This window comes from Saccopteryx bilineata, chromosome 3, assembly GCF_036850765.1.
Source record: "Saccopteryx bilineata isolate mSacBil1 chromosome 3, mSacBil1_pri_phased_curated, whole genome shotgun sequence".
Taxonomy (NCBI): domain Eukaryota; kingdom Metazoa; phylum Chordata; class Mammalia; order Chiroptera; family Emballonuridae; genus Saccopteryx; species Saccopteryx bilineata.
In genome coordinates this window covers 33,175,486-33,197,965 of record NC_089492.1, presented here as the reverse complement: position 1 = coordinate 33,197,965, position 22,480 = coordinate 33,175,486, and the positions used below count along the sequence as shown (strand labels likewise).

The 22,480-nt window shown below is 41.7% G+C and overlaps 1 protein-coding gene across 5 annotated transcripts in view; it reads right to left on the bottom strand.

Moving 5' to 3' along the window:
• The window catches only part of UBR5 (ubiquitin protein ligase E3 component n-recognin 5), a 146,796-nt gene extending 127,585 nt beyond the window's left edge, over nucleotides 1-19,211 (bottom strand). For 3 of the 5 annotated variants that reach the window (XM_066265918.1, XM_066265920.1, XM_066265922.1), the window contains exon 1: nucleotides 18,618-19,211. In XM_066265918.1, the coding sequence (XP_066122015.1) occupies nucleotides 18,618-18,679 (62 nt within the window). In that variant the 5' untranslated portion in view covers nucleotides 18,680-19,211. The remainder of the gene's footprint in view (nucleotides 1-18,617) is intronic. The other 2 variants (XM_066265919.1, XM_066265923.1) reach the window with 1 other exon arrangement.
• Nucleotides 19,212-22,480: the final 3,269 nt, after the last annotated feature.

Below are 22,480 nucleotides of genomic sequence, written 5' to 3'. Positions count from 1 at the left end.
CATATGTTCCTTACTAGTTTCCTTGAACTGTGCCAAGTTTAAAAACCAAAACTTTTTATTACCTAAACCTGTGGACTTCTATAAATATTTATTTCAAGTATCTTATTTACAAATCTATGTAATCTTAGATTCACCTGAATAGTAAAAATCTTGCTTAAAGTAAAAGCCAATCTTTATGTAAACATAAACAAAAAACCCCACACTTCTCTATGCCCTAGTAACTAATAGAGCACTGACAGGCCCACTGTCCTGTCAGTCACCCAGGTAACACATGCTGATAGAATGCTTGGATTTACTCATCCCTGCAGTCAGGAGACTGCATAAGGAAACAAAAGCTGACAAGGCCAAAACCTTCGCAAGCCACAGATCTCTTATTAAAACGGTCTTCAAACGTAACTAAGGTTAACAAGTGCACAGGTTGGCCTATCGCTTGCACATCTTCTCTCGTCAAGCTGTTGCTGATCATAGGTGTGATCTGAAAATAAATATAATCCAGCACAAAATAAGTGCAAAATGAAACTGCAAATCTTGCAAAAGACCCAAGATTTCATGAGGTCTACAAAAAGAAACATTGGAAAATCTGTCAAAACACACACACACCACTGACAAATGAAAATTCTCTACTAAGAACAGCGATACAGCTCATGAAAATTTAAAACAAAGACACCACTGTACTTTGAAAAAATTATTTTAATATTCCAATAATTAAGTGTGGCCCTTAGAAAACTTGCAAATATTTTGGTGAAAATAACTCCATTTCAAAATTCAAATTAAGCTAAATGACTGAATTCTGGTTTGAAAAACCCAGCTATTATATACAGAGATTTTGAGGACAAGTGGAGAAAAGTGAGTATATGACTGGCTATTGGATAATATTAAGGAACTGTTGTTAATTTTCTAAGATGTGATAACAGAATGCTGGTTGAATAGGAGGTCCGTATTCTTAGAGATGCAACCACATGTTAAATTTAATTAATTTAAATATTTCAAGATAAAGCAATATGACTACTACTTCCAAACAGCTCAACAAAATTATTTATCTACAAAGGAATACTTTGAAAATTTGAAAAAATCTTAATTACTGAATCTAGAAGTTGGATAACCAAATATTCATTGTTCATTTTTCTCAATTTTGCCATCTACCTGAATATGCTTACAATAGAATGCTGGAGGGAAAAAGAAAATCAGTTGGTTAAAGCACCATACCGATACACCAAGGTTGCAGGTTCAATCCGTCAGGGCACATACAAGAATCAACCAATGAGTACATAAATAAGTGGAACAACAAATTGATGTTTCTTTCTTTCGCTCCTTTCCTCTCTCTAAAAATCAATAATAAATAGAAGAGACATAAGACCTCCCCCCAAAAAAATAATCAAGTGAAGTTTCACTGTTATATCTTTCAATGTGATAAGATTAGTACATGCCTCCCCCCCCAAAAAAAAAAATCCATACACTTATTTTATTCCTTATTCTAAAGACTGGAATATAGTTGTTAGAATTTTTTTTTTTTTTTTTTTTTGCATTTTTCTGAAGCTGGAAACAGGGAGAGACAGTCAGACAGACTCCTGCATGCGCCCGACCGGGATCCACCCGGCACGCCCACCATGGGGCGATGCTCTGCCCACCAGGGGGCGATGCTCTGCCCATCCTGGGTGTCGCCATGTTGCGACCAGAGCCACTCTAGCGGCTGAGGCAGAGGCCACAGAGCCATCCCCAGCGCCCGGGCCATCTTTGCTCCAATGGAGCCTTGGCTGCGGGAGGGGAAGAGAGAGACAGAGAGGAAGGAGGGGGAGGGGTGGAGAAGCAAATGGGCGCTTCTCCTGTGTGCCCTGGCCGGGAATCGAACCCAGGTCCCCCGCATGCTAGGCCGACGCTCTACCGCTGAGCCAACCGGCCAGGGCTGAATTTTTATTAAAATAAGTGACTTTATTTTGCTTATTTTTGAAATTCAAATTAATTTAATAAAAAGATGTACTAAGCTCTGGGTGGGTAGCTCAGTTGGTTAGAGCATTGTCTGGATACACCAAGGTTGTGGGTTTGATCCCCAGTCAGGGCACATACAAGAACCAACCAGTGAATACATGAATAAGTGGAACAACAAGCTAATGTTTCTCTCTCTCTAAAATAATTTTTTTTGAAAAAAATGATGTACTAACATACATTAGGTATGCAAAGACCACCATGAGCCTGTCTTCAAAGAGGTCACCTCTCAGCTGTCATACTGGTACTCACAAGCTCAAACGGAAGGAAGGGTAGATTTAAAGATGGCCCTGCAGGACAATGACTATATCTAAACTATTTAGTGATATTGTAAAGAACAGTTACTTCAATGGGCTTTCCCATTATTTCTAACTTATAACATTTTAACAAGATTACATTTCAAATAGAAGTAACCTGTGGAAGTTAAACACCACATATTTTAAAAGAAGTGTTTCATAATTATTAACACATAAAAAGTACATCACTAGAATTACACAAGGGCAGGAATTTTTGCCCCTAAGTAGCCCAAACCAAGCCCTCAACAAGTGTGTTGACTAACAATGAATGAATAAAAGAACCTTAAGTCAAATTTTTAAAAAATGCTTTCTCAAAATGTTTATTTATAATACGTTAGATTGCTTCTCAGCCTTTTGGTTAAGAGCAAGTATATAATGTTAGAAAGAAAATTCTAGTCAATTCACTAGGGCTTTTTACCACAATGCTTTTTTGTTTTTTGTCTTTTTAAGTGAGAGCAGAAGAGATAGAGACAGACTACTTACTGCATGTGCCCCGATGGGGATCCACCCAGCAACCCTATCTGAGGCCAATGCCCAAATCAGCAGAGCTATTCTCAGTCCCTGAGGCCAAAGCTTGGTCCAACCAAGATATCCTCAGCACCCAGGGACAATGCTCGAACCAACTGAATCATTGGCTGTGAGAGGGAAAAGAGAGGAGGAGGAAAAAGAGGGGGAGAGAGAAGGAGATGGCTGCTTCTCACATGTGCCCTGACAGGGATTAAACACAGGACGTCCATACACTGGCAACCAGCCAGGGCACCACAATGTTTTTTTGTTTTTGTTTTGTTTTGTTTTTTACAGAGACAGAGAGGGAGTCCTGCCCTTGTGTAATTCTAGTGACGGACACTAGATAGGGACGGATAGACAGGAAGGGAGAGAGACGAGAAGCATTAATTTTTTGTTGTGGCACTAGTTGTTCATTGATTGCTTTCTCATATGTGCCTTGAGCATGGGGCTACAGCAAACCAAGTGACCCCTGCTCAAGCCAACGACCTTGGGCTCAAGCTGGTGAGCCTTGCTCAAACCAGATGAACCTGCACTCAAGTTGGTGAGCTCAGGGTCTCGAACCTGGGTCCTCCACATCCCAGTCCAACACTCTATCCACTGCGCCACCACCTGGTCAGGCCACCACATGTTTTTTACAAGCTGTCTTCTCCCTGGGTGAACTCTGAATGTAAAATATAAATGAAAAATTCTGGTCCAAAATCCAAAAGACTTTTATTACATACCATTCCTTTGCAGCAGGCCTGTGAACAAATATTCTGCAAGTTCAAGTCAGAAATTATGTCCATATCTGATCCTAATGGGCTTTGTTCAATATCAAAACTCAAAATATATTTTTAAGTGATAAATCTAAAATAAGAAAATAAATCTATTTGTAGAATCATCCCTCAATTAGTTTTATGCAAAGAATTATATTTCCCTTAAGACTTTCCTAGAGAAAAATAATTTTAATGAAATTAAATCAGTATCTTTCATTTGATGCTTTTCATGTTCTTATTTTAGGTGGATATCTAACTAAACCAAAACACTTTCCTATGAAGTCATTCTTTTTCAATTATTAAAAATAATACAGCCTGGCCTGTGGTTGCACAGTGGATAGAGCACTGACTAGAATGCTGAGGTCACTGGTTCAAAATCCTAAGCTTGTCCGGTCAAGGTACATGCAACAATCCATTAACAATTAAGTGAAGCAACTATAAGTTGATACTTCTCGTTCTCCTCACCTCTCTCACTCTATAAAATCAGTAAGCAAAATCTTAAAAAAAAATACGTGTTCATATAGAAATATATAAAATACTAACACATATGAAAAGACGTCAAAAGTAATCATTCATAAAGTTGTCATTTTCTTTCAGCGCTTCATGAAACTTTTGTCTCTTAAGACTTTTATCTGGGTGATACTGCCTCATCTGCAGAATTTGCAGTGTTTTCCCCAATGGCAATGAGGCATTTGATCCAAACCATCCATTCAAGCTTGGTCGTCCTTATTAACAATAGCAAGCACCCACAACCTGGCGGGACAGATGTGAAGGATGCTATTATATCATATATGTTGTCATTAAATCACGCAGCTGGCCTTACTAACTGGAATGGAATTCACACCCTTTACTGAACTGGTTCAGTTACTCTACATCTAAGCCATTGAATTAACCAGTCACAGCTAATATGTGACCTAACACATCAGATTTATTTTATCACAGTAATACAAAGCTCACTACAAAAAACTATTAATAGGATATCTTTTTCTAAAACATAAATAAAACTGTTCAAATGTTTTGCAACCCTATGTACTCATTACTCTAAGCATTCCGGGCTTCAGGTCTTCAAATGTGCTGTCCTCTCTCAATTTAGGGTCTTCACACATCCTGTTCCTTCCATGTAGAAAGCTCTTCCAGTCCTCAACACTCTGCCCTGCATCACACAACAAACCTAACTAGCCCCTCAGTCTCCCTGCTTTTCAGAATCCTGATCCTCCCTTTAAACATTTCTTCTTCCAGTAAGCTTTTTTTCCTCCTCTGTCTCTAGTAATGAATCTGAAACTTCCTCTTTCACTGCTCTCATCATAGTGCCCTATACTTTCCCATAGACTGAGCTCTGCCACCATACACCAAGACTAGCTCCGATCTGTAGCAGAAGCCCCTCAAAATTTACTGCATTAAATAAGGTATTACTTTATTGGCATATATATATATATACACACACACATGCACAGTGTGTACTCATACTAATATTTAATTGCATTTATGTATATGTGTATATCCGAAAAACAAGTAATTTCCCAAAGCCATTACAAAAAGAAAAGAAAAAGCAATAAAGCTGTTAATACAGTTTAGTCTTTGCCACTGAAATAATCATTTTGGGCATTTCAGCCTCAATTTTCTCAGCTGTAAAATACAAAAATCCTACTTTTTGTTAAAATTCTGAATATCTCAATTATTCCCTACTCAGCAATCAAGGTCAAGCAGACTTCAAGTCTATTTAAGTCAGACGGTAGTATCAATTATTACAGCCCAACATAAAGAATGATAATAGTTCAATTCCCATTGAGTACTTGCCTGCACCAAGACCTCCTAAACAGCCTTCTGAGAGAAAACAGTCTCCAGTCTCCACACACCAGAAATCAAAGGTGAGCAAACACTCACACCCCCAGGAGGTGAAACCTAGTCAATGTGACTTTGCTTTATCACACATTATTTCAAATGAGCTTTTGTTACATTCAGCCTTCCCCAATTAAATTTATATGGAAAGTATAATTAAAAGATAATACAAATATACTAAACTCATCCATGTCAAATACATCAGCCCTAGCAGTTTAAAATTTTTTAAAAAAACAGAATAGCTGGGTAGTTTTTAAGAGAGCCCCTCCAATTAAACAGGTGAAGTTTAGAATATCCATGATTCTAAATACCCATTAGAAAACATGCAAAAGAGTAGAAAAGCAGGTCTGAGGCAGGAAACAAAAATCAAATCTTAAAATGGCAAAGCTGACCAATATATATCAACTGTAACTCATCAAACAAGTATCTAAAGCAGGGGTCGGGAACCTACGGCTCTTTTGATGGCTCCATCTGGCTCGCAGACAATCTTTAATAAAAAAAAAAAATGTTAAAAATATAAAACATTCTCATGTATTACAATCCACTCATTTCCTACCGCTCACGTTCATGGTTGCGGGTGGCTGGAGCCAATCACAGCTGTCCAAAAATTTTGGACAACACCAAATTTTTATTAGATAATGTGTAAGGTACATGGGTCGTTGTATGGCTCTCACAGAATTAATTTTAAAATATGTGGCGTTCATGCCTCTCTCAGCCAAAAAGGTTCCCGACCCGTAATCTAAAGGCCCCCAAGTAACAACAGAGTCAATGCTGAAATGAACTTTCAGACATCAAATATACCCCCCTCATCTTATAAACGAGTCAACTTAAGATTCACTGCAGGTTATGACTTGTTCAAGATCCCACAACTGGTTAACACATAGATCAAGCCTCAACTCCAACACATAGACCAAGCCTCAACTCCAACACATAGACCAAGCCTCAACTCCAACACATAGACCAAGCCTCAACTCCAACACATAGACCAAGCCTCAACTCCAAATCCAGTGTCTTTCCGCTTCTCAGAGCTTGCTCCCCATCAGGACCTGTCTGTAGTACACAAAACCTCTGGATACACAGTAACACTCCCCAATTCTGTAAGAATTTTAATACTTGATAATAAATATCAGTATCATAAAACAAACCTGAAGATAAAAATGTATTACGAAAGTTAAAAGATTAAGCAAGTACATCTAAATTCAGAAATGTATTTTTGATTACTTCATCTCAGCTTGAGGTCTTAAAGCTAGTATAAAATTCTAAATCCATTAAACAGTTCTATCACATGACTATCTATCATCATAATCTTCAAATTTATTGGCAGTACACCAGATGAATTTAAGTATTTTAAACATAAATAATAACAGTGAAAGAGTCAGAGGACACTTGGTCTCATTTTTAAGTGTGTCTGTGCTATTACACCGTTCTCCCGGGAGTATTCAAGGTGACCACAGGATCAAGTCCCAAACTGTATACAAGTGACAGAAAGGAGCAGACTCCCCACATAAACTCTTCAAGTATCCCCTCTCCCCTTCTGGCCAACTCCCAGTATAATCTAAGCATAAAGATGAAGCAAACTGTTTTCACATCTGATGGGCCAATTATCTTCTTGTCTTCTTATCCCTGGATAGTATCTCTTGCAAATAAAAAACAAAGAACAAAAAAACACTGACTACATATAAACTGTTCTCACACAGCTCAAGACTTCTGGACTCTCATTATGGAAGAAAATGAACCAGTCCCCACAATGAAACCTTGTCTTCAAAGCCCTTCATAAGCACCAGGTTTAATCCTCAGATCCTTCTTCCCTGTGACTTATACTATCTATTCACACTTAATTCTTTATTTACGGTATATGTCTGTCTCCCTATTAAACTAAAAGCTCCATGAAGCAGGGGTCATCATCTTTGTATCCCAATGTATATAATTTAGTTGGCAAAGTACTCATTGATTTGATCAAAAGAGTAAAATTTAGTTTCCCTATTTCACTTTTTCCATTCATCAACAAAAGAAAAGCCATGAACCACCACAGACAGTTCTTTCTCCCCCGAGCCATCTGACAATACAAAAACCCTTTTCTCAACCACAATCCTAAAACACAGAAAACGGAGCAGGAAAAACCTAAAGGATTTGGCCCAGTGCTCTCATTTTACAAATGAGAGTCACATGGTTACTCATGGTCACATGGCAGTTATTAGTGTCAGCTAGAAAAAGAACAAATCTCTGACCTCTGCTTTCCTCCCATTTATATTCTATTCATCATCATATCAAAGACAGACTGACTAGTATATAATCAATTTAAAATCAACTAAGAATACCAAGTTTTCTATAAATCTGTCTTCTCATCTGTTATCTTAGCAGAGAAATAATTTTCAAAAATGCATATGAGGAAAATGTTCCTTTTCATCTCCAGTATTTTGACAAGGATGTAAAAAGTACTTGGCAAATCAAGATGTTACCATTGGGGGAAGCTGGGTTATGGGTACAGGGAACCTCTCTATATTAGTTTTGCAACTTCTTGTCAATCTAGAATTGTTTTAAAGTAAAAAAAAATCTTCTTAAATAATAAAACACCGCAAGGCACACCTGCCTACTGCCATTCCCTAGGCCAGTGGTTCTCAAAGTGTGCACCCTAGATTTCCAGGTGTGCCCTATGGTATTGCAGAGAAGTATGTGTCTGTTGGGGATCAAAATCCAACAGAGTTTTTGGAGTTTAGATTTTGGGGGGACAGACGGGTGGGGAACTGGCTGTAAACTGACAGTCTGCTCAACCCTGACCTCACTTGCCTGATTAGGTTGCAAAAGGCTGTTAAGCTGTGGTGCTGGATTGTTTACACTGCCCCCCATGTTCCCTGGAAAGACTGGAGGCAAGTTTCTTCTATCTTTTGTTTGGTGTAAAGTTAAGATGATATGTATGGTGGGGGTTTTGGATTGATGATTAAACATAAGGAATTGTCAAATGAAGCCTTTTGGATTTCTATAAAAGAAGAATATGTGGCAATATTGAAAAAAGCTTTGAACATTTTACTACAATTTTCAACATCCTATTTATGTGAATTAGGATTTTCTACCCTCAACACAAGAGTAAAAAGAGGAATTCTTCAATGTATTGACAAGGAAATGAGAGTTTGTCTTTCAATTACATGCCCAAACATTGAAATCACTAGGACACATCAGGCTCATGTTTCTCATAAATACAAGAATGAAAAAACTTAATATATTCACACCGGGACCTGCTGAATTTACTAAATCTTACTAAGAATGTATCTATATATATATATAAAGATAACTTTTTTGTCATTTTTAAATTTTTAACCCTTTTTACGAATTCTAAAACACATAACTCAAAAAATGTAACATTAAAACGTTTTTTAATGTCAGAATTTAATTGTTGTATTTTTTTGCTTAATTACAATAAAAGCACACTTGGACTTTATAATTTTTTCTTTAATATTTGACTTAATTACTCTAACATATTTCTCAGAAATTTGTATGTAGTGCGCCTGCTGCAGCACCCCCGGCCGTCTGGCACCCCCAGCCCAGCACCCTCGGCCGTCTGGCACCCCCAGCCCAGCACCCCTGGCCGTCTGGCACCCCCAGCCCAGCACCCCTGGCCGTGTGGCACCCCCAGCCCAGCACCCCTGGCCGTCTGGCACCCCCAGCCCAGCACCCCTGGCCGTCTGGCACCCCCAGCCCAGCACCCCTGGCCGTCTGGCACCCCCAGCCCAGCACCCCTGGCCGTGTGGCACCCCCAGCCCAGCACCCCTGGCCGTGTGGCACCCCCAGCCCAGCACCCCTGGCCGTGTGGCACCCCCAGCCCAGCACCCCTGGCCGTCTGGCACCCCCAGCCCAGCACCCCTGGCCGTCTGGCACCCCCAGCCCAGCACCCCTGGCCGTCTGGCACCCCCAGCCCAGCACCCCTGGCCGTCTGGCACCCCCAGCCCAGCACCCCTGGCCGTCTGGCACCCCCAGCCCAGCACCCCTGGCCGTCTGGCACCCCCGGCAGTGCAGCATCCCGGCCCAGCACCCCTGGCCGTGCAGCACCCTGGCCTAGCACAATGTCTGAGAAGCCCGCAAGCATTTACTGACCAAGGAAAATTAATCTAACACCGTTCTCAAACTCTGTGCAGGCATCACAGAGCAAATATTGACACAGGCCAAACTCTCCCCCCAGGCTTTCTGTTTGCTACTGGTCGGTGGATCAGCTGCACTTCCTCAAGCAGGCTGTAGCATGTGAGCACTGCCATCTGTTTCTAACAAGCTAGCCTCCCAGTGTCCTAGAGCTCTGGGGAGGACCTAATATTCATGTAACTTAACTCAAAATTTTTAAATGTCATTTGTAGAAACAAAAAAGCAAAAAAAAAAAAAAAAAAAAAAAAAGATTACTCTAAAAAAAATTACTCTAGCCTCAAAGTGCAGAAAAATGTCCTGTTCTCAGACAGCTAGAGAACCAATAGTCTGAGGGGAAATGGATGGTTGGGGGCAGTGAGGAACTGGCAGCCTGACCCTATTTGCTGTCATCAATTCGTTTTTAAAAAGGAAACAGGTAAGAGCCTTTTATACAGCAGTCCTCCAGCTGTTGAGCTCCTGGCAATGGCGGTCCATTTAGACACTACGAAAAACTCTTAACCAGGAAAAGCCACCATAATAAATGGTTTTTTACAATTTGATTAGGTTATGTTACTCTTAAACTTCAACATTATTGCCAGAAAGACTCTGCATTCAAGGGGGGCATGGGTTGGATATATCATACCCAAAAAAAAATGCTATCACCCCTCCAGAATGTCCTAGAATCTACCAAAGAAAGATTAAATCTTTGTGTCAACTGAAGAGACTTTTACATTTCCAAACAGTCTTCTGAGGGGTCCAGAGGCTTTGGAGAAGGCAAAAGACCACCTGCCATCAAGTCCCAGCCACTCAATAATCCTGTGAAACCAGAAACATTCTGGGATGTTCTGGGCTGGCTGCTAACAGCATACTGATTCCTGCCCTCTGGATGTGGGTATTGTATGCATTTTTCAGTAGCTTTCTGCTCTCAGAAGTGGCAGAAAGATGAGCAGCTGCCAACAGAAGCAGGCCACGTGTCATCTCTGACTTACAGACCACAGGCTGCCAACCTCCCCTCCAGAAGACACCCATCCCAGGTTCTGCATCTCTCAGCAGTGACAGAAACCTAACAGGGAAGCAGAAGGAACAGGTGGCAGTAAAGTGTACTCATCCTTGCTAGCAACGGCAAGAGGCAAAGAAAAAGTACTTCCTATACCTCCCCAAAGAATCACCACAGAAACAAAAGGTCACACTGTCCAGAGCATGTAAGTAGTCCCACTCCTTCATTACTCTCTATAGAGATCACATCTGGTAAGCAGAAAAATGCAATCACTTAGGGAAAACATCAAGGGGTTTCTAGGAGAGGAAGAGTTCAGTTTAAACACCACTGGAAATCTAAGCATACCAGGTACGAATATTTAAATTAGATTTGCATGCAATTTAAGAAAAATCACTTGATTGATGTTTCCTTTAAAGACAAAGCAGGGTTTCCATATGAGGATGATAACAGAGAGCCATGATTGCACTAGTTCTTTGGACAGGAAATAAAGCCACCCCATCAACACAAGAAATCAGGTGATGAACTGCACATTAAAATAACCCTACCATATTGTCTCTGATTTGACTTTCTCATCAAATTAATTAAACTTCATAATCTCAAAATTGGCTTTTTCTTAAGGCTAACAAAACCCATCATTCTCCACGTCTCACATGGTAGCAAGCAGGCTGTCACACAAATACTTTTGGGGTGATGAAAATGTTCTGTATCTTACTTGTGGTGGTGGGCACACAAATTCTGTATACACTTGACAAAATTCATCAAACTGTACATTTAAATCAGTGAATTTTATTGTATGTAAATTATACTTCAATAAAACAAGAGTAGAGAAGTTGAAAACACTTTAAGGTGAATGATTCCATCAGAAATTAAACATTACTTTTGCTATGTAAGTAAGATAAACTGTCTTAAAGACATGAATACACATGAAAGAACACTGATTTCTAAAGCTTTATTTAATAAGCCAACAAAAATGAGAATGTCACAAAACAGTTATCTAAGAATTTGTCATATTTCTCATTTTAAAGAGTTGATTACCACTAATTCTATCCAGAAATTATTACAAAATATGACCTCATTAGAGAATAATTTCTACTAGCCAAGTTCAATTTACCAGTAGTCTTACTTCTATATATTAACTTAGAAGAATGTTGCAAACTTTTCACATGGCAATCTTATTCCTCAATGTGTTCCACAGAAAATTACTTAATTTCAAAATTCCACCTTACTATCCGCACATATTCATTACAAGTGATTGCTGATAAAAATGTTATCACATTGGAGGTTAAGAAGTAACAATATCAAGCTGCAGGGAACCTTAGGATTTCCAGTGTGATGCTGCCCCTTCCTAAGTCTACAATCCAAACTTTCTCTTATTCTTAAGAATGTCAAATTTTGTAACACATTAGGAACTAATTAGTTTATCAGGTAGAATTACCAATCAATTATAAGTATTTATGTAGCAGTAGGGAAATCTAAAGAAACTGCATTTTTTTTAAGCCTTCATCTTTGTGATACATCTTGAAAGTATACTGATTCAATTATCTAATGGAAAGCAATAAATAAGGAAAAGGCTTGAAACCAGACTGGCCCTAAGATGGTAACTGTTGAGACTGGGTAATGTACGTGTGTATTCATTATACTCTTCTACTTTTGTATTTGCTTAAAATTTTCCATAATAAAAAGTTTAAAAATAATTTTCAGAGAAAAACTTAAAAATCAATTATAAAAACAAATAACAATTCATAATCACAGTGATTCATTTGTTCAAAATGCCAAGATGTCAGAATGACAAAAACAAACTACAGAGTTTGTTTTCACTGAAGTAGGCAGGATAAAAATGGGGGAAAGAAGGAAGACTTAAGTCCATCCTGCTGCAGCATAACACTGCTCCCTTCAATATACCCTATGAGATCTATGAAAGCGTGATTTGACAGTCAGTCTCCAGTAATTACTTTCCTTTAGAGGCTATTCCCTAAGTAACCTGTTAAGGAACAATCCTGACCTTTCTTAGAGTTCGTCCCATTATTTCCAGTTGTACCCTATGTCCCGTGGTTTCTTAACACGTGCCTGCTCACTAAGCCTTCAACATAGTCACTCATTTCTTGATTTGAAAAATTGATCTCCCCTTCTTTGCTTTGATTTTCAATATTTTGTTTGGCTATTTCATACTTTGTCTTTAATCTTACCTTCCTTAATCAACATCATTTAATCATTTTAGTTACGCTCACCTATACTTTCCCACAACAGCTGCTCCATATTATTAGTGCTAGTAACAATCTCAATAATCAAACAGTGAGATTTCCCACTGGTTTGGTGATGTGATTGATGCTCTATCTCACACAGACTAATACTTGTGTTTTTTGGTGTACCACACTGAAATTTTAGGCTGTTTTCAACTACCCACCAGAACCTTTGTTCAGCTCCATGAAATCCCTGGTACATTTTCTGGCTCCTATGGAAAGGGCAAGGATATGCTTGAGTCTTAAAACTCAACAGTTCCAAATAAAAATAAGGAACACTTACATGTCATGACCTGTGTGTAAAAAAACAAAACAAAAAACAAAACAACAAAGCCACTTTCTCTGTCAATGCAGTTCAGAATTTTCAGTGTTGAGGGCGCTGTTGTACAGCTGCACTGTCCCGTGTGGTGGCCACCAGTTCCACCTGGCTACAGGAAACTCGACCTGCGGCTACTGTTACTGAAGAACTGACTTTTTCATTTTATTTCATATTAAGTAATTTCAATTTAAATAGTCACATTTTGAGACTGACATACTTGCTTGAATTTTTCTTCATAAAGATCATTTCCATTTAGTTTTATATTTATACACATTAAAAATAATCTGGGACAGTTTCTCAATCAACACTCTGACATTTGGACAGGATATTATTCATTGGGGGATGGGAGGGCTGGTCTGAGCACTGTAGGATGTTCAGCAGCATGTATGGGTAGAGGCCAGTAGTAATGTCCCAGCTGTGACCATCAAAAAATGTCTCCATGCCTGACCAGTGGTGGCGCAGTGGACTGACCCAGAACCCACAGGGGTTCTGGGTTCAAAACCCCTGGGTCACCAGCTTGAGAACAGGCTCATCAGTTTGAGAGTAGGGTTGCCTGCTGGAGCGCAAAATCATCAACATGATCCCAAAGTTGCTGGTTTGAGTGCAAAGGTCGCTGGCTTGAAACCACTCCCTACTCCCCCACCCCCCACTCCCGTCAAGGCACTTATGAGAAGCAATCAATGAACAACTAAAGTGCAGCAACTATGATAAGTCAATGCTTCTCATCTCTCAATTAATTAATTAATTAAATAGGAGGGGGGAAAAATCTTCAAACACTGTCAAATATCCCCTGGAAGGCAAAATCCCACCCTTAGCTGAAAACCAGTGATCTAAGATTAAGTCTGGTTTCTGCACTAAGTGCTAAACCAAAATTGTTCAGGACAATTTTGGTAGCGGTCCTGTTTTTCCATTTGGAAACCAGACTACACTTAAAAGCAATTAAAAGTAACCATCTCTTCATAACATTTTCCGCAGAATCTACATTATATTCTTGCTTTCCCATCATCTAAACTGTTCCTCACTGACCTTGAGATAGGTATTCTGCCTGATTTAAGAGATTGAGGTGTGGGGGTTGGAAGGAAGACAGGGAGTGAGGTTCTAAGTGGTTAAATGACTCGCCTACCACAAAATAGTTAACAACAGGACTAAGACAAACCCAGATTTAGGAATTCCAATTTTCAAACTCCTACCTATATCATCTTACCCTGTAGTCTTACAGCATTTAAAAGGGGAAGCTCCTTAGAGAAAAAACCTTTAGATATGACAATCTCAGCCAAGGCTGTTTATGACTGCACATGTGACAATGTCAAAAAGCAAAGCTCACAGGAAAATTACACATATAGAAAAAACAATGAGAACTGATTTGTATTTTTTTAATTGATTATAGAAAGAGAGAGGAAGAGGGTAAGGGAGATACAGAGACACATCTGTTTGTTCTTCCAACCATTTATGCATTCATTGGTTGATTCTTGTATGTGCCCTGACCAGGGATTCAAACCTGCAACCTTAGGGTAATCAAGACAAAGTTCCAATCAACTGAGGTACCCAGCCAGGGTATTGTTAACAACCTGCAATCCAAAGCATAATTCAGGGCAGTGTCAAGTCAAGCCATACCCACATCACCTTAAAAAGACCTCTCCTCCCCTAACCTAGTTCTAGGAAAGGGTTGAGAGGGTCAGCACCCTAACAAAAGGCAGAAAGTCAGCTTGAAGCCCTGGAGGGAGCCGACACGAAGAGGAAATCAAAACTCTAAGACAGGCCTGACCAGGCGGTGGCGCAGTGGATAGAGCGTCGTACTGGGATGCGGAAGGACTCAGGCCCGAGCTCACCAGCTTGAGCGCGGGCTCATCTGGTTTGAGCAAAAGCTCACCAGCTTGGACCCAAGGTCGCTGGCTCCAGCAAGGGGTTACTTAGTCTGCTGAAGGCCCACGGTCAAGGCACATATGAGAAAGCAATCAACGAATAACTAAGGTGTCGCAACGCACAACGAAAAACTGATGATTGATGCTTCTCATCTCTCTCCGTTCCTGTCTGTCTGTCCCTGTCTATCCCTCTCTCTGACTCTGTCTCTGTAAAAAAAAATAAATAAATAAAATTTAAAAAATAAAATAAAAAAACTCTGGCTGCTCAAAGCAAAAAGGTCACGGAATACAGGCCATGTGGAGTGGCAAAAGCCCTGGATGGTGGGGGGAAAAATTAAAAGACCCATCATGTGTACCTCATCTGTCAGTAGCTCACTGCTTGCCTGAGTAAATTCTGTACATCTCTAGGTCTGTTTTTTCAACTCAACAGTGAAAAGACTGGTACCTGGCTTCTTGGGCACTTTCCAGCTCTTCCCTCAACCTCAACAGGCAGAACCATGTTCTTGGTATTTTCTATTTCGCTGAGACAATGTTTTAAGCAGCAACATAAAACTAACTCAAGAAATTCACTAGGAAGAAAATCAAAAGGTCACAAAAGTATCTGGGGCATGGAATGGTTTCAGTTCAATACAATGAATATTTGCAAAAGGCCAGCCACTCAGCACCAGGGTCCTTGTAATCAATCAGGGAAACCACAACCAACCAGCATTTCAGGCTCTCTGAATTCCTCTTCTCTGCTCTAGTCATTCCCACCTATATTCATCATATTCATCAGCTGCATTCATTATTGGTCTCCAGGACCAATAACTAAAGACTAATATACAAAAATATACAAAGACTACCCCGGAATTAGCAACTCGGAAGACACAAGGAAAAAAAATTGCTGAAGACACAACAAAAAAAAATATACCTTTTTTTAATGCTGAGTACGCTTTACATGTTTGAGACATCACACGATTACACTGAACAAAATATTTGATTTTTAACTGGATGTGACTATTTAAAAAACATACTTGAAGAAAATACTGGTATTTTGAGTCCCCTAAGTTTTCTTTAACTGAGCAATTTACTTGCAGCACCACATTGCCTGTCTAATCTTACTTTCTATGTAAAGAATAAAGTATACCCACCTTCACCCAAACCATCAGTTATCACTTCATTTGTGGCTATCAAAGGCATATTTCTCATATAAAAATCAAGCTATAGTAGCTCACTCTTTTCTATTACCAAAACTTACTAAACCTTGGTTTTTGTCTGAAGATGAAAATATTCCAGGCATCTTGTTCTAGATGTTAAGATTCCAGAAAACCAGTATCTTTTCAAACAGATTTTTCTAATGCCATGTAGCAATAGGTTGATCAGCTCCTTCCTTCCAGTGGGCAGACACAGACAGAACAGCTCCACCACAAGTTAACTACTAAACTTCAAAACTTGGGGTGCAGGGCTATTGCATATGCTAGCTTCACAAATCGCAACAAACCAGACATTTTTTACTGCTACTAGATACAACTTTAGGCCCCAAAAATTTTACCTACAGGACTTTACTATTTTTTTCAAAATAATCTGCACGCTTGATGTAGAGGATATGATCTGAATTAAATCCACTTGTCTTTAATTTCATGTAATGAAAATTTAAAATGATTTAAATATTCTTAATATGACACTACAGGAATCAGTAACAAAGCTGATTACTTGTTTACAATACAAATGAAAAAAGAAAAGGCAGCTTTTAAAAAGCTGTATTATTTGTCAATTTCTCAGACTAAGCGGTAAAGCAAAAGTAATGCTCAAAATTGAAGCAAATTGCCCAACACCACTGCAAAATAGGTTTTGGCATGCAAGGTCCTTGAGTAAACTAGTCAGGATTCTTGGAATATCTAAAGTAAGACACTGAAAACAAGCCCTACTTCTCTCCTCCCTGGTGCAATTTTCTAAGTTACAAGACGTTAAGCTCCATACAATACTAATTTGAGTTCTATGAATGACAGCAGAGCTATCCTCACTATTAGCCTAATTTGAAAATTTACCAAAATAAATCTGTTGGAAGTCTTTAAAAAAATCTTCATCGCTAATGAAATAAAATCAGAGTTAAGGATTCCATTAACAAAACCTTAAATGATTTAAAACTTCTCAGTATTTACAGTAACTATTTGATAACTCCAAATGGTCAATATTTTCAGAAAGTATTCCAAAAGTTTCAAAACACGTTAAACTACAGCTACAGTAAAGATTAGAGGAACCGGAATCCTACACCAGAAACTAAGCCGCCTGCTTCGGATTGAAAAACTGTCCCACCTGAGACGGTTTAGCTCCTCGGAGAGGAGGCCAGTACCTTACAAGCAAGTTAGGCCTCTTCCTCCCTCCGGGAAGCACATGACAAACAGGGCGTCATGCAACTTGTCACCTGGTCAGCAAAAATTCTATCTAACTTCAAAACTTGGATTCATACGGTCTCCTACCCTCAAATGAAAGAGCAGCAAAAGCATTGGGGAGAAGGTGGCTTAAAATGCCCCACTTTGTGACCCCGTAAACATTTAGCCCATCATCAGATCCGAGTCCTAGATTCTAAGCCTTGTTTAATGGAGGCCTCCCTCAACTTCCTCGGTCTCTGTTTTGCAACAGTGAAGGAACTTTTCCTGCTTTATCTCAGTTCCCTGAGAACATGCAGCCCTGCAATTTAATATCCTAAACTGGCAGGGAAGAGGAATGAGAGGGACCCACAGCCAAGACACCTTTCTTACGAAAGACAAAAAATATATATATCATCATCCCTCCTCCGCCCATAGCAAACCCATCCCAGAAATTTACAGCGCGTTAAGAAAAGCAGCATTGCGAACTGCAAACGTAAGAGTTTTTCTTTGACTCTACGCACGGTTTTCAGCTGTCAAATTACAACTCAGGGAAACACTATCATTAGAATAAAAAAGGAAACAAAAAAGCCCGCAACCACCGCGGACAGAGCAGGAGCGGCCAACACTGTTTCACCAAGAGAGCAAAGGGAATCCAATCCACTTCCTCACCCCCGCCTGAATTCATCCCAACCCCGAGCAGGCAAAGCCCACTGCAGGGGCTCAAATTTAATAATAATAATAATAATAATGGCGCTTCCTCCCCGCCCCCCACAGCGATCTGCCGGGAATCAGCGTCCCGTCCCTGTCCCCGTCCCCTCCCCCGTGAAGTCCTGGCTTAGCAGGTCCAGATCACCTCTGGGACACAACTCCCAGAGACCCGGGAGAACCCAGCCTACCCCGGGGCCCCTCCGCCCCGCTTTTCTTCCCTCTCTTTTTACCTCCACCATCCCCCATCCGCATTGTCTGTCTCAATTCAACTTTGACTAATATGGATTCCTTCGGCCTGGGCCCGGCGGTAATTACAACCCGTCCCCCCTCCCGGGAGCCAGATTACCCCCCCCCCCCATCTCCGCCGAGTTCAACGCGGCTCCTCGGGAAGGGGTGGGGGTGGTATGCAGCGCGCCTTCCCACCTACACTGCGCTGCCCCCGCTGCCCCGACCCCCGGGAGCAGAAGTTTGCCCCGGAAAGGCCTAGCCCGGGGCAATGAGAACGCCAACGCGCCCCCCCCCCGCCGCCGCCGCCGCCGCCTCCCCTCCAGCCGGCGCGGCGCGTAAACACTGCCGCCCGCCCCGGCGTGGCCCCGTGGGGGAGGGCAGGGCGGGGAGACGCCCCTCCCCCCGTCCGCCAGCCCCATTACCTGTCATTGAGCTGGTCCTCGGTGCCCGGCAGCGGGTGAACCACGAAATGGATGGACGTCATGGTGCTTCCTTCTCGTCCTCCTCCCGAGGACGGCCCCCTCCCGCTCTCGCCCGCCCCCCCCAACCCACTTCCCCTCCCCAAATCCCACTGCCGCCGCCGCCGCCGCCTCCCAGTCCCCAAATAGAGGGAAGCGAATGCGCAGGGGCCGCCGCTCCCTGCCGGGTGTGTGTCCGCCGCCCGGCAGTCCGGCGGAGCGGGCTGGAGGACAAATCTACACGCCACCCGCTCCCCGGGCGACAGCGCGCAGGACTGCGAGGCCGGCGGCCGGGGCTCGGGGCGCGCCCCCGCCGCCAGCGGCAGCTGGCCGTCCGGAGAGGGGGCGACTGGGAAGGGAGGTGTGGGGCGGGCTTGCGGAGACGGTGTGGTCCCGGCGGCGGACAGGGTCCGGACTGGGAGGGTGGGGAGGGGAATGAGCCCGCACCGCGCGTCACTGGCGAGAAGCCGCCGCCAGCACCGCCGCCGCCATCTTCACTTCTGCCCCAGTTTCTCGGTCTCGCAGGCTCCGCTCCCGAGCGGCGGGGGAGGGGCGAACGGAGGGAGGAGGAGAAGGAGGGAGGAGACCGGCTGGCGGGTGTGGGGGGGATCCGGCTGTGAGGGGCGGAGCTCCGGGAAACGGGCGATAAAGCCCTTTGGATTGGGCGGCTCAACGTTGTCGGGCCACGGTGCTGTAAGGCGCGCGCGGATTGGTCCGTTCGGCCTCGAGCCCAGCCCCCGGTGGGGGGTAGGATAGCTCGCGAGTGTGTGTCCCGGAGAGCACGTGTTAGGGGATGAGAAGGCGGTGGGGTGAGTCTGCCGGGGCGGGGAGGCCGTCCGGTGAGAGCGCGTGTGTCCCTCCGGGAGGTAGTAAGATAGAGGAACTCCTGCGTTGTCACTTTTTGACATACCTGGCGCTGCCCTAATTATTTGTGGGCCGTAGGAATTTTTTTTTTTGTTTTCGTTTCTAGTCCTTTCTCGGCATTTACATTGAAAGTGGGAATGTAAAATCAGTTAAGGGCTAGGAATTGGCACCGCCTTTAATTGGAGAAATTATGTAAGAACCTTTCCATAAGGTCCTATTGTAGGATCATAGAGCTGACTTGGAGCAACTACTTTTATCCCTAGTCTCCTCAATTTCTGCAACACCACCATCGTACTCCCGCACAAAGAAAAAATGTGGAAATTTCCACTAATATCCTGATTTAAGTGGTTCATGATTTTTTTTTACGATTTTTAAGTGATAGATGGTCTATCTATTCTACAAAGGCGCTCTTCAACTTATCAGCGGAATCATAACGGCAAACTGGTGAATGAATTTAGTAGTTGCTTATTTCTAGGGAGCCAGTTCCTACCTTTCTTTTAGAGGCTTCTATGGCCCCATCAAAAAACCAAGTACCTCTCTCAAGGCAGAAGTAAAACTATGAAGCCACTTTTTCATTCTGTGGATGTGAAAAGTTCCTAATGTTAAATGATACGTTTCATATATTAATGCATTACATACACACTTGCTTAGAACGTTTTTTTTTATCAAAATATATTAAAAACTTTTAAGTCAGTATAGAGTAGTATCCCTTGAGACAGTAGCACACTTTTGTATAATAGATCACCCGCTACAAAATTGGCCCAGAGTAGTATTGACTAAAAGTGATTTAAAGGCTAGTATTTATTAGAATTCCATATGAGCCATGGGGAAGCAGGGTGAACCAATGGATATTGCTAGGTTTAGACCCAGACAGACCTGGATTCATGTTCTGTTGCTGTTACTTAACTATGTGACATTGATTAAATTAACCTATCTGTCCTGGCCAGGTTGCTCAGTTGTTTAGAGCAGTGGTCCCCAACCTTTTTGGGCCACGGACGGGTTTAATGTCAGAAAATATTTTCACGGATCAGCCTTTAGAGTGGGATGGATAAATGCACAAAATAAAATTATGCGGCCGGCATAAAAACTGGTATTTTTAAATAGTTGAATTTACGAGACAAGCATCAAGAGTGAGTCTTAGACGGATGTAACAGAGGGAATCTGGTCATTTTTAAAAAATAAAACATCGTTCAGACTTAAATATAAATAAAATGGAAATAATGTAAGTTATTTATTCTTTCTCTGAGGACCAGTACCAAATGGCCCACGGACCAGTACCGGTCTGCGGCCCGGGGGTTGGAGACCACTGGTTTAGAGCATTGTCCCTATATGTTAAGGTTGCCCGGGTAGAGCACACATACAGGAATCAACCAATGCATGCATAAGTGGAACAATAAATTGATGTTTCTTTCTCTCTCTAAAATCAATAATCAATATTTTTTTAAATTACTTAACCTATTATAGTGTCTTTTTTTCTAATTTATAAAATATTTCCGGTAATAATAGATCTACGTAGAGTTGTGGTGAGGTCTGAGTAAGATAACTTATATCAAGCACCAAGGGCACCTTCTGACACTTAGGAAGCTCTGCAAATGGGAGCTTTTATTATTCTAGTGCTTGCTATATCCCACTTTATACACTTATGTCTTTTAATATTTAACCCAGTGCCTGACCTGTGGTGGCACAGGGGATAAAGCGTCGACCTGGAAATGCTGAGGTCGCCGGTTCGAAACCCTGGGCTTGCCTGGTCAAGGCACATATGGGAGTTGGTGCTTCCAGCTCCTCCCCCTTCTCTCCCTCTCTAAAAATTAATAAATAAAAAAAAGAAGGTTGTCAATCTTTTAAAAAAAAAAAAAAAATATTTAACCCACACTGTGGGGTATATAATATATGATATAATCCCTATTATATATGAGGACCCTGAGCTTCAAACACATTAGGTAACTACTAAAGCTGAGAATGAAACCCAGGTCATCTAATTTTGATTCCATTGCTCTTTCTACAGCTGCCATCTAGTTAATTTAGAAGGAACAGAAAATTCAAAGGCAATAGGAAAAAATGTGATATGATAAATGCAGTAAGAGTGCTATGGAAGTTAAAGAAGGATGTGGTTCCAGTCAATATTAAGAAACCTGACCAGGCGGTGGTGCAGTGGACGCAGAGGACCCAGGTTCAAAACCCCAAGGTCACTGGCTTGAACATGGGCTCATCTGTCTTGAGCACTGGGTCGTTGGTTTGAGCATGAGATCATAGACATGACCCCATGGTCGCTGGCTGGAGTACGGTGTCACTCTGCTGGAGCCCCCTAGTCAAGGTACATATGAGAAAGCAATCAATGAACAACTAAGGAGCTGCAACGAAAAATTGATGCTTCTCATCTTTCTCCCTTCTTGTCTGTCCCTATCTGTCCCTCTCTCTGACTCTCTCACTGTAACAAAACAAAACAAAAAGAAAATTAAAGAAAGTCATTTAAGCTGAGCTTTGAAGAATATTCTGGGCAAGTAGAATATCTAGCTTAACCTTAATCATTTTAGATTTGCCCCTGAACAAACTCCACCCCATACCCAGACTTTGCCTCCTGACTCTTTCTTCCAAATCTGCCTTTCTTCATCCTCGTGCTTCTGCCCTGCTTCCAACTTGATTTACCCACTCCCAGTTTCCTAGAACTGAGACTTTCTAGCCTGGCTGAGGCCCATTGCCTCACTCTAGGCAGCCCGTTCAAACTCTCCAGTTAGGCTTTGACTGACAACCAGCTTAACATAACCTTTTTTGTTGTTCCAAATGTTGAGGAGAAGTTTAGTCTCCCAGGGCCCTAACACTTTGATGGGTCACACTTAGAAGAGAGAAAAATGAGAATAAAGGCATGGAGTTGCGCAAGCCTGTTGCATGGACAAGAGAGGAGGGAATACAAGTAGGGAATGGAGATAAGTAGGGTTCAACCAGAAACATTTTGAAGAATCAAA